We start from the raw sequence: 13165 nt of genomic DNA, 5'->3' as shown, positions 1-13165 counted from the left end.
TAGCTGAGGGAGTTGAGATGCTGCGTGGCCAACTGACTTGCACTGAATCAGCCCTGAAGTGACTAAACCAGGGCCACAGCCCAGCAGCCGTGACTCTAGATTCCGTTGTCTGCCACTGAGCCAAGTGGTGCATGAATCTGCAACACTGGGTAAGCTCCTGGTATATCTTCTGTACACATTTCTAATGAATAGGCCCCTAGGTTTAATTAAAGGAAAAAAAGGTTAATTATTTTTCCCAACAGTCGCAAATTATTTACATTGCATTTGTGTTGATGGCTAATAAAAGAGCAAAGGAGTGTGGGGACAACCCAGAGTGGCTGTAATTCTTCCAGGGTCCGTAATGAAGCACTAGTTTGAATGCCAACAAGTGAGCATGGCTGAGCCTGCTGCCCCATTAAGACCTGCTCTAGGCAACGGACTCTCTACCCTGGGCATGATTCAATCATCAGAAATAGGTCTCAGAGGCCAACAACTGAGAATAGCAACGCATATGTCCATGCCCCGTTAAACTGCCCCTCGGTTAGTTCATGGTTGCCGTGGAATGGGTGACAAAGGGCAAAACAGTGGCCCAGGTTGAGCCTACCACCAATCCTGGAACAGCTCTTAACTGACCTTTCAAAGCATGATGAAGTGGGAAGGGGACAGAGCCACTGCCACAGATCTGTTCTCAAATCTATGTGTAAGTTTTTGCTTTGCCATGGCTATTGAAACAATATGTACTATGTATTGTGTGTATAATATATATTATAATGTGGGTTATATAGTGTAATGTGTATTACATATATTATGATGAGTGTGTGGGGGGGCACTTTTTGGATATCATGATGTAGGAAAGAGTTTTGGGTTTTCACCATTGTTAGTTATTAACCCTGTGGCCATCTTGGGAAAGTCACCCCTTGTGAAAGTAGTTTCTTTGTCATTTCCATAATGATCACACCTACCTCTCAGGTTGCTGGGGGGAGCATTACATATGTGACAATGTCTCTTAAACTGTGAAGCAGGTTGTGAGGATTAGCATTAGGACAGCTTTGATTATTCTAGGGCTCCCTATAATCTGTCATTTTATTTCGAAAGCAGCTACTCTGCATCCAGATTCCTCTGGGGGAATAAAAGGACAAACCAAGGAGCTCCCGGTTGAAGAATTAGATTACTACTTTAGAAAGATCACTCTTAATGTCAGTGTGGAGGATGGATTGGAATGGGACAAGACTACTTACTGGAAGACAAGTCAAGAGACCATTGCAGCCATTCACATAGGAGAGCTGGGCCAGAGACAAATCAAGGGGCTGGAATTTGCAGAAATAGGATATTCACCAGATAAGATTTTCACATAGGACTGTTACACCAATCCTGGTACAAGTCTTAGTGCTGGTTGACTTTAAGTTATCTTGTATTCATTTGCTCATAACAAAGTACCACAAACTGGGTGGCTTAAAACAGCAGGAATATTGACTCACAGTTCTGGAGGCCAAAAGTCTGAAATCAGATTGTCAGCAGGACCATGTTTGCTCTGAAGGTCTCTCTTGTAGATTTTGGTAGTTCCTTGGCTTGTGACCGCACAACTTCACTCTTCACGTGGCGCTCTCCCTGTGTGCGTGTCTGTCTCTGTGGCTAAATTTCCCCTTTTTATAAGGACACCAGTCATTTTGGATTAGGGCCCACCGTAATAACCTCATTTTAACTTGATTACCTCTGTAAAGACCCTATCTTCAAATAAAGTCACATTGTAAGGTACTGGAGGTTAGGACTCCAATCCATCTTTTGGGGCGGGGCACCTCAACTAGTAATATATATATGATATGCATTTTAAGTGTATTAATTGTACATTGTAGAGTATATCATTCAGCTGATCAAATTATTGAAGAGCAACTTAAAATGCTATATAATTTAGACCATTTAGATAGACTCAGTCTTTAATGGATCAGAAAATATTAAAATGTTTGTTGTATATTTACACATTTGTTGGTACTTATCCATATACATGTATATAAAATTTAGTAACAGCTCCTAATAATGGATTGGATAAGATTGAGGTCAGAAATCCCAGCATGCAGTTGTAATCTGCTAGTTTGTTGATTGATAATGGATTTTAACTCTGAAACATCTCTGAATAGATAGTAGCGTTTAAGAATTAAAGCTTTTGATTAATTTTTTAAAATATCTATACTGGGCATCTAGAAATAGAAATAATGGGATTTGGGCAATATTCATAATATTATTATGGATTCAAATAATGATCTTAAAAGTCAATCTTTTTGTTTCCATTGTTTTCCAGTGAACAAGCACAAGCCATGGATTGAGACTTCGTATCACGGGGTCATAACAGAGAACAACGACACAGTCATTTTGGACCCACCACTTGTCGCCCTGGATAAAGATGCACCGGTTCCTTTTGCAGGTGAGATGAGAGCTTAGCATGGTTGGGCTCTGCTCATTTGGGAGACAAGTCGGGACACCTCCACGAAACCCAGGCTTGGGCTTCATTGCTCTTGTCACCACCTGTGGCTCTCACAGATCAGCTTGTGCTTTCAAAGCTGTGTGCTTCTTCTGATTCGTGGTGTGGATTCTGTGTCTCCTTATGGTTTTTCTCCTTGGTGTTGCCTGCAATGCAAGACCCTTATATCTTCTTGTTGTGAGAGATGGTATATTGCTGAAGTGGCCTCTGGAGTTGGAAAAGCTGGGTCAGCAAGGCCTGTGGGGGAATTTTCCCTCTAGAAAGAGGGAAAATTCTGTATCTTCTCATCGACACGAGAAGATGTATAACCCACTGTCCCCACTGCCCACATATCATGAACAGGTGAAGACTTGTAACTTGGTAGATTGACAAGAGAAAAAGGAAAGCAAAAAGGATCGGGAGTTATTTGCTCAGGGTAGGACAGACTTGTGCCCTTGAGCTTCAAAATGGGTGTGGCTTTTAGAGGAGGAATCTGGAGGCAGTGCCATTTGCCCTTGCAGCTAGAGAGCCTTCTCATTGTCATCAAGATGACCACTGCTTCCTCCTCTAACCTCCTGCAAGGGCCAGATCCCAGGAGGGGTGTGTGAAAGAAGATGCCTGTGTCTCAGGTTTCCATAGATTTTGGCAAAGAAAAGGGGATGGGTGATGGCGGGGCGGGGCGGGGAGGGGTTGGTCAAAGAATTTCTGAAGATGCTTACATCATGAGTGATATTGTTAACATTTTATAACTGTCAGAAGAAAGACAGGAAATTTAATGAAGGTTTTCAAGATTTCTGGAAGATTGCTTTATGATTGATGGGTGCCAGGCTGAGGTTTTTACCATGATGAAGTCTAGTTTTTCTGACAGTTTGTCTGTTACATTATGAGCTACTTGGGCAGAAAAAAATGGCTCTTTCACACTTCTAAGAGATAAGCTCTGTGAAGTCCTGTTTTTCATTACAGAACATTATAAAGTAAGGAGTGAGGGGGTGAGTTAAATGGGGAAATTCAGCCTTATGTGAAGACAAACCCATAAGCATTCTCGCAGAGCATGGGGGAGATGCTCTAGACTCTCAGAAGAAGGCTTAGTCTTTATTTTATGTAGAATGATAACCACCAAGGGTACCTAACTGTGACTTCCATGGTGTTTAGAGTTGGGACATTTCCATACATCTTCCAGCGATCCTCAGAGGTCCCAGCTCAACCAAAGGCCACTTGGCAGTGTGAATCCCATGCTGTCTTTTCCACAGTAGATGAGGTGTCTTCCCCAGACCTTCTTTACCAGCCTGGGAATATTCCAACTCATCCCCTTCTTGGACATAACTATACTGAGGTTAATCAGCAATTCTCACCAACCCCATGGAAATGAGATTTTAAAACAAACACTAGCAAAAATGTTTGGGTCATGGGAATGTTTGGACTGGCATGCACTGTGTGCTTTAAAAAATGAAATAGAGACAGCATTTAGAAGTTGGGAAAGTTTGCATAAAACCTGCAGGATTCTGGTTTATCTTGACGAATTAGATCTGAAATACAGAGTTGTGTTGCGGCTTCCCTCATTAGACTGAGCATGTGCAGGTCCTTTATTCATCTTTCCATTCAAGTATGTGACCCCTCTTTAAGATACAAGAGAAAAAACTAATGACATATTAAATGGGAAGTAAACAGATGCTTTTAAGTCACTGTAAGGTAGTGAGGCTAACACTTTAAAAGTGAGGGATGTGTCTGTTTATTCGTTGGGTCCGCCTCAGTGTAGCCCTGTTCTCATCCAGTAGTGTACTAGGAAACTGAGGTCGTTGAACAAGCTGTTCTACAGTAAACTTATAAACTCTAATGTAAAGACTAAAATGGAAAAAAAAATTCAAACAAATCTGCTATTTGAAAGTTTGGATTACAACCACTTACCTTCCTCGGTTGTCGACCTGAAGGACAGTTAATCATTTCACCTGAAGATTGACCAAAGGATTTCCTTCAATTCTAAATCCATCAAATACTTTTAAACTTGAAATTGTATTCACACCATCAGATGTGACCGCAGGTGTTCTGACACCTCTTGAAACTAAGGTTTGCTTCTAAGCGAAGCCCTGAGCAGTTATTTCCATCTGAAGACAATCTCTACACTCCGCCTGATATTGGCAGCTACGTTTAAAAAAAAAAATCTAGCTAAATGCATCAAAATATAATCTTCCAAGTTCTTATGGGTAAAAAGTAAAGGTGCTTTTTAGAATGGTCAAAGCTATTTTTCTCAGTGTTATTTATGATTGGCTCTGAGACAGGACACAAACACTAACCAGCCATGCATGCTGCAAAGAACATTTATCTTAAAACATTTATCTTAAAAATAAAATACTGAAGAGTTATTTCAGATCCCTATCGTTCTCATAAAATTGAAAAATTCGTATCTGCCAGCTCCATCACTTCTTGAAGTCAACTGCAGCTTTTGGTCCCCCCCTTATCAACTGCTCTGGTATTGTGTGTCAGTTTTTCCACCCTCATCCCAGTGGTCTTTATTTCCAGCTTAGCCAGTGAGATGAGCTATAAGCTCATGGGGGGATGGTTCCACCCGTATCACTTTTGCTCTGTGTGGTTTCTCTTGAGATTTTCCCTCTTTAAAAACTTTTTAAGAAAAATTTCCTACCTAAAATATCACTCATTTAAATAAAAATCATGATTGAATTTTGTGGATAAATACAAAATTCAGGGATATAAAATAGCTTTTGTTATATATCTCCTGCTTACGACAATGTGCTTATTGTAGAAAATGTGAAATCTTCTTACCCCCAGAGAGAGTCTCTGTTAACATTTTAGTGTATTTCTTTCCAGTCATTTTGCTACTCTGTTTTAATCCAAAAATAGTGATACACTTTATATTCAATATTATAACTTATTTTTCCTACTAATGAATATAAACCATTTTATTAAATACTCTTCTGCATCTCATTAAATGGCTGCATGATTTCCAACTCAATGAATATTCTATAGTTTACCATTCTTTTATTTTTTTCCAGCTTTATTGAGATATAATTGACATATAGCATTGTGTAAGTTTAAGGCATACAACGTGTTGACTTGATACACTTATATGCTGCAAAATGATTACCACTGCATAGTGTTACCTAACACCTCCATCTCCTCACATAATTACCACTTCTTTTTGTGGTGACAATATTTTAGGTCTACTCTCTTAGCAATTTTCAAGTATCTAATATAATATAATAAAATTTATTTATTATTATTTTTTTTTGCGGTACGCGGGCCTCTCACTGCTGTGGCCTCTCCCATTGTGGAGCACAGGCTCCAGACGTGCAGACTCAGCGGCCATGACTCACGGGCCCAGCCGCTCCACAGCATGTGGGATCCTCCTGGACCGGGGCACAAACCCGTGTCCCCTGCATTGGTAGGCGGACTCTCCACCACTGCGCCACCAGGGAAGCCCATATAATATAATATTATTAACTCTAATCACCATGCTGAACATTAGATCTCCCAAACTCATAACTTGAAGTTTGTACCCTTTGACTGACATCTCCACGTTTCTCCACCACAACCCCTGGTAACCACCATTCTGCTGTCTGTTTCTATGAGTTCAGCTTTTTCACTGTTCACATATAAGTGATATCATACAGTATTTATCATTCTCTGTCTGACATTTCACTTAGCATGCTGCCCTCAAGGTCCATCCATATTGTCACAAAGGGCAGGATGTCCTTCTTTCTCATGGCTGAATAATGTCTGTATACATCTCCTTTATTCATTCATCCATTGACAGACAGGAAGTTTCCATATCTTGGCTATTGTGAATAATGCTGCAATGAACATGGGAAGGCAGATAATCTCTTCAAGACCCTGATTTCATTTCCTTTGGGTATATACCCAGAAGTGAGATCGCTGGATCCTATGGTGGTTCGTTTTTTTAATTTTTTGAGGAACCTCCATACTGTTCTCCATAATGGTTGTACCAATTTACATTCCCACCAGCAGTGCACAAGGGTTCCCTTTTCTCCACACCCGCTCCAGCATTTATCACTTGTAGACTTTTTGATGATGGCCATTCAGACTGGTGTCAGATGACTGGCAGTTTATCTATTTCAAGTCTTTTTTATTACAATATGTGTCTACATTTCTGATTCTATCATTTGGATGGATTTCAGAATTGGAATTAATCGTTCAAATATTTTTAAGTTCTGAAACCTGTTAAAATGCTTTCCAGAGAAGTTGTGTGCATTTGCGGTCGCATTCACACACATCTCTCATTCCCTGACCCTGTATGGCTCATTCTCATGGTGTGGTCTCATGGCAATAAGATGGATTCACCAATTACAGTAGTCTCACTCTTTTCATCTGTGGAATAAAGGTATAAGCTTCCCAGGGTTGCTGTGTTGATTAAATTTAAAGAATGTCTAGGATGCATGTTGCAAAGATTCAAGATATAGTAGAAGTTTTGTAGATTTGAGTTTACTTTTCATGATCCTTCTCTCTTCTCCTTTCATAGAGGAGATCACTGACTCATAGGGAGCCCAAGAAAGTTACTCAGTGTCCCAGAGCAGGCTAGCCGTGGGGCTGGGATTGGAGCCCAGGGCTTTCATCCTTGCTGTGAATTCCCTTTCCCTGTGATATTTGCGTTTGATTCCTGACCCAGCTGATTAGCAGAGGTGCTCTCTCTCAGTCAGTGAAACCTCCCTCAGACCTCAGTCAAGTCCATGAGACCTGACTCAGTTCTCAACCCGGTGTCTGAGCTCAGTGGACATGATCTTAGAGAATCACATACAGAAAAATCCTTGAGTCATAATGCAAATTCTATCCACTGCTTGGCAAAAAAAATGGTAATGAAAGCAAGCTGGGCACACCGTGAGCTTATTCATTTCTACATGAGCCCCACTGAGGCCTGTTAGGAAACCGTGGAAACTTTTAAATTTGAAGGGAATTAGATTGCCTTTCAGAAGTAATAGAACTGCTCATTTGTCTACACTGGGCCAGTCTGGACTTATCTTTGGGGAGCACAGGGCTACACAGAATGATCAGGCACAGTTGACTTCCCAGCCTGGGTGACTCTCTGAAGGCTGCCCAGAAAATTGCCTGGGGCATGATTTGGCCTGGTTTGATTAACCGGTTGTAGCAGAAGGTGCTTTTTCCTCCACGGTTGTCTCCATGGGTCCTCCCTGTTCCGTGCAGCATCTGCCCATCTATCTGCCTCCTTGCCTTTGGACTCACCCAGGGCCCTTGTTTGTGCTTTGGGCCCCAAAGCTGCCCAATGGCAGAGATCCTCCCTGGGGGTTTGTAGAGCGATGGTGTCTTATAGCGAAAAAGGAATCCTGGTTGTGAGCAGTCCCAGGCTCTGAGCAGACGCACGTGGTTTCACAGTTAGCCTCTGCCTTTGACCAGCTATATGGTCTTAGATAAGGTACTGAACTCCTCTGAGGGGCAGTTTCCTTATATTTAAAATGGAGGTAAACACAGTACCTATTCCTGGGTTAATGCATGGATTAAATGAGATACTAATGCAAGAGCGCTGGCAGCCAGGAGATGTCCAGTGTATCAGCTCTGATGATCCTAGCAAGGGTAGTAGTGAGAGTAATCAGAGTAATAATAATTCTCATTATCATCAATAGCCGTGTTTTATTCATTTTAGGTTGATTACAACGGTGTGATTAAAATCTGTGATGATGATGTTAAGGAAAGAAGAAAAGTAACCTTGGAGTTTGTTCTGAAGGCTTGATGCCGTCACCCACTTGCACCACCAAGCTACGTTGCCTGTGTTGTTTGGTTATGTGGCAGTCTGGGGACAACCAGTTAACCAATGCAGGGGAAAGTCGTTTGTGAATTGTGCAGAACTCTGTAAACGTTAGCTATCATTTATCCCTGTGGAGTAACCTATTCGTTGCAAGATATACTTTCAGATTGCCGCAGACCATGTGCCCTTTTATTATAAACACACACACACACACACACACACACACACACACACACGTGCGCCAGCTCCTGCACACACAAAATTACATCCAAGCCTCACACCAACCCTGTGGAAAAAGTAGGTCAGCTATTATGATTCGGTTTTGCAAATAAGGACATTGGGACTTAGAGAAATTAAGTAACTGCTCCAGGTTACCAAGCTAAGGACAGACCAGCCCTGTCACTCAATTCCAGACCCTCAGACTCCAAGTGCTGCCTTCTTTCCCCTCTGCCGATTGTCCGGTGTTTGAGGCATATGTCACTGGCAGTAGAAGATTTCCATGGTACCCGGACATAGTGTTAAAGAAAGTTGAATCCCGTGCTAATCCATTCCCTTTTAACTTTTTAATCTTTCTGATTATGTCAAGGAGAGAGGTGCAATTTGGGAGGCTCAAGATGTCTTCAGTACCCTCAAACACTTGCTAATCTCTCTTTTTGACAAAGAGCAAGCGCTATCCCAATAGCCCTCCGTAGGCAACAGCATTGCACTAGAATTTTAATAACATTCTGTTGTATTTTATTTAGATTACGCTCTATTTGAGGCACATATTGCTGGCTTTTCAGTTTTCTTTTTAAATAAATTCAATGAAGTTTTTAAAACTTAAAGAAAAATTTAAAGACATTTAAAGAAAAATGTAAGTAAATAAGTATTTAGGTAATTTATGGCAGTGGCAAAAAGCCATAAAAGAGGTCTTTGGCTGAGTACCACGTGGATACCAGGCAACGGTCACATCCAGGCCTCACTGCCCCATCCAGCAACCTCGGGATCACTGGCACCGGACACAGCCATCTTCAGTCTGTCCTGCCCCACGGCTCTCTGACCTGTGGTCCTGGCAAGCAGAGGGGCCGTCTGTGTCAGCCTCACCACGGAGGCGCCTTTGCGTTCCAAGTTGGTTGCCGCGGGGCTCATTCCTGAGGGCCAGAGAGTGGTGTCCCACCCTGCTCTCTGAGCATTCACTTGGCCTCAGCCAGAGGTCAGTGCATAGCAGGGCCTGCAGAGAATCAGGTGTAGACTTAGCTCTGGAATCTACAGTGTGGGCTACTGCCTTGGGGAAGTAGCCACATAACTCACACACAGAGTCGGAATCTAGCAGAAACAGGAACCAGCATCTATTCATTCAAATACATGTGAAAATTACTAAAAAGAATAAAGAGTCAAACAGTATACGCACACTCCTAAAGCCCTGCCGGCCTGTTTTTATTCATGTCTAGATACATAGGTCTTATTAATTTGGATATAGTATGTATGGTTCAGAGCCTTTTTTTATTTTTTTCTTTGCACAGAACATTTTCCAAGCAGATTGAAACAGATTAAAAACATACTACTTAAATGTAGGCATAATTATATATCATATACTTGTATCATAGTTTACTTAATCATGCTACGGGTTTTGTATATTTGAGTTGTTTACAAGATTTTCCCATTTAAAAAAAATTACACTGCCATGGGCAACTTTGCTTAAAATACCTTTCTTATATAAACATAGGAGTCAGGATTTTATGTTTATGGTTTAGTTCATAGACAGTAAGTAAAAAATAAAATAAAATAAACAGATGTGTCCTATTTTCAGTGACAGGTTGAGATTGTGTTGTCAAATGTTTCTGCTGTTATGATCTGTGATTGCCCAATTTTCGAGCGGATGGTGGGGTTCAGATTAGACTGGGAAGTAAGGACTGGAGGAGACTCCCACCCCTGTCTGCAGCCTGTGGCAGAGTCCCCTCCCCTGTCCCCTTCTCTGCAGGCTTCAGGCCTCCATCCCTATGGCAATGTCTCCCCCTCACTACAGTGACTGTGATCTAAGCGTTTCCAGCTGTAGGCAAGATGTGATTTGAGAACGATACAGAAGTTATTTTAAAGTTGAAAAAAATTGAGGGCTGAAGGCACAACAACCAGTAAATAAGACAGAAGATCTGGTCAAGTTGATGCTTTTGATCACTGGGGGGACGGGGAGGGGGGTGACAATGAAAAGTTCCCTTTGTAGTCCCCAGAAGCAGCAAGGCTTATTGGACCGCACCTATGGTCCTGATTCTGCTGCTGCTGGAGGGGCTCGCGAGGCAGGCTGGGAGAAAGGCAGGCCTGATGTATCCATCACTCTGGAATTGAAGTGTTGATCGTCTCTATTCCTTGGTTCTCTTTCTTCTGCCAGCTTGGCAGCTGCCAGCCTTGACGGTGATGGGTGTGGGGTTGGGGGCATAATGGGGTCCTTTCTTGGTTATCCCTCCACGGGCACTGCATTCACTCCAATTTTCCCCTTTCACACGTTTTATATCTCCCTTCTGTCTGCTGAGGGCTGAGCAGCTCAGGAGGCAGACCTCAGCTCCAGTGGGGGTAGACAGGAGCCATCAGGTCATCCTTGGGCACCGGGAGCTGGGAGCACAAAGCCCTAACCTCACTGAGAAGAGAACACAGCACTCCTGCCGCCACACTTTCTAGGGTGGAGCTGCTCTGCCAGAGGGAGAATAAGGAGCTTCCCTGGTTCTCTGCTGCCCATGAGTTTGGGGTCTTTGCCCTGAATTTTTTCTCTTGGCTATAACAAATCTTTCCACTTTTTTCTTCTTGTTAATTATCCTCTTTCTTGGTCCACCCGAAAGTGGCTCTCAGTGTTGCTGAAACTGTCTGTCTGTGTATCCCCTGCCACGTGACCTTTTGTTGTTGTTGGTTTTAACTTCTCTCAGGCCATGTGGCATTGTAGCCTTGGTGAGTTTTGGATGGCCCATCTCATCATAAAGATTCTACTGCTCACTTCTCCTCCATCACATTCTATGCTTAATCCTGGTATCCCAGACCTCTCCACAGGAGCCTGGCTGGACTGGGTTCTTTGGCGGCAGCTGGAGACCCTGTGAGTGTGGTCACACATGGTCACAAGGGATGGCTGGAGGAGGGACTAGAGCCACAGTGCAGGGGAAGGAGCTTGGGAGCAAGGGGTGGTCAGTCAAGGAGGAGGAAGAGGGAGAGGGTCCCAGGTAAATCCCCACAACAGGGGCTGACTGGAGGTCACTGGAGGTAGGTGACTGGAGGTAGGAAGCTCTCCACCAGTGACCCTGACCTTCTCGATGAGAAGACTCTAGTGAAGGTGAAGTCATGCTCCAGGTAAAACTAAGGCTTAAGGGAGAACCAGTGGGTAGTGTGGGCTGTTCTCCATCAATAAGGATGAAGAGTAAGGGGCATTCAAGGAGGGAGGCTTGCCTGGGACTGAGAGATTCCTAGGCTGTGGGACTTTCACTGCCAAAACTGAGAAGGTCCTGATAAACTGGATCAAGTTAATTACCCCAGCAGGAGGGATGTGGAAAACTTGAGTGCTGGCCCTGAGAGAGAGCTTGAGAGATGCCCTTGAATGCAGGAATTTCAAGTCTCCTGGGATTCTGAGTAAATGACAGTATACTAAAACAAGATGAAAAGTGAACAATAAAATTAATAATAATAGCAGGACTGTTGCCAGCCCATATGGTAACAGTGCCAATTAGAAACAGCTGCCCCTTCTTTCAGACAGACACTGTCCTGCACCAGAGCACGTTACTTGGTAAGTAGGGAAAGAGGTGGATTTTAACCCCTAAGTTGTCCCCTTGATCATATATCCTTATACAGGAAACAACTTACACACAGCACTGAAAATTCACTAACATTTATTGAGCCCATACTACATAGCAGGCACTGTAGTAGGTATTTTACACACACTACAACATTTACTTTTTACAACAATCCTCTGAAATAGGCATTCTCATTAACCCTATTTTATAGAAGGAGAGACTGAAGTTCAGTCAGATTGTATAATTTGCTCAGAACATGGTAGTAAAGAAGTTGTCATTCCAAATGGTAAAGTTGACATCTCAGTTAAGTGTTGCTGTCCAACAATCACTGCAAAACTTAGGATCATTGAACAAGAGCCATTCATTCTTTCTCATGAGTCTGCCTGTTGATTGGGCAGTTGTGCTAATCTGAGTCAGACTCAGCTGATGCCAACTGGGCTCATTCAGGTGTCTGCAGACAGCTGATGGGCAGGCTGTAGGCTGGCTGGTCTAGAGTAATGTAATCTTAGGCGTGTCAGCAGGCTAGCCAGAGCATATATATTCCTGTGCTGATTGCAGAGAAGCTTAAAAGCACAGAAATGTGCAAGGACTTTTGCAAGCAGCTACTTGGGACAATTTGTTACTGTCCCACTAGGTAAACTAGTCACATGGCCAAGCCCAGAGTGGGAGCAAAGTACCAAAGGGCACAGAGAGGTGACAAGTTAGGGTCATCAGTGCAGTCATTCTATCACTACTCTTAGGCCACAGTTATTCACATCCCTCTTCAGGCAAAATATGCTCACTGCATCCTGGGACTCCCAAAAGTGGTATCCAGTCATGGCATCTAGCTTGAAGCCAAGATTTTGTGATCCTCCTCAGGTCTGGACACAGCTCCTCTTGATCCAGAGAACTGTGAACTAAAAAGATAATTTATCTTCCCCTACACACCTTCCAGGGAAAGGAAAAACACAATAAATTCTGATTCAAAAGGGAGGAAAATGGGAGCACACAGCAATCACTGGACTTTCCTGGAGCAGTCCTGATATTCCTGCCAGAAAAATGTTGCCAGGTGTCCCGATTTTGAGGGTGATTCTGTTCTGCAGGAGGACTCCCCAGTGCACTGTTTTCTACTGCTCCCTGTTAACCACTGTTCTGTTTTGCCATCATTTTGTTCTGCTTCATCCCATGCCTGGTGGACTCAGTGGGAGTGGGCACAGTGCCCCTGAGGTCAAGTTCCTGGCCTCAGTCCCTGAGGACACTCTTAGCTTCATTCAT

At 43.0% G+C, this 13165-nt stretch overlaps 1 protein-coding gene across 1 annotated transcript in view; it reads left to right on the top strand.

Moving 5' to 3' along the window:
• Positions 1–13165, top strand: part of CLSTN2 (calsyntenin 2) — a 655487-nt gene that overhangs the window by 245305 nt on the left and 397017 nt on the right. Inside the window, exon 2 of the mRNA XM_004278975.3 lies at positions 2276–2398. Coding sequence (XP_004279023.1) covers positions 2276–2398 — 123 coding nt within the window. The remainder of the gene's footprint in view (positions 1–2275; positions 2399–13165) is intronic.

This window comes from Orcinus orca, chromosome 5, assembly GCF_937001465.1.
Source record: "Orcinus orca chromosome 5, mOrcOrc1.1, whole genome shotgun sequence".
In the NCBI taxonomy this organism is placed as follows: Eukaryota; Metazoa; Chordata; class Mammalia; order Artiodactyla; family Delphinidae; genus Orcinus; species Orcinus orca.
This window is presented reverse-complemented; position numbering and strand designations above follow the sequence as displayed.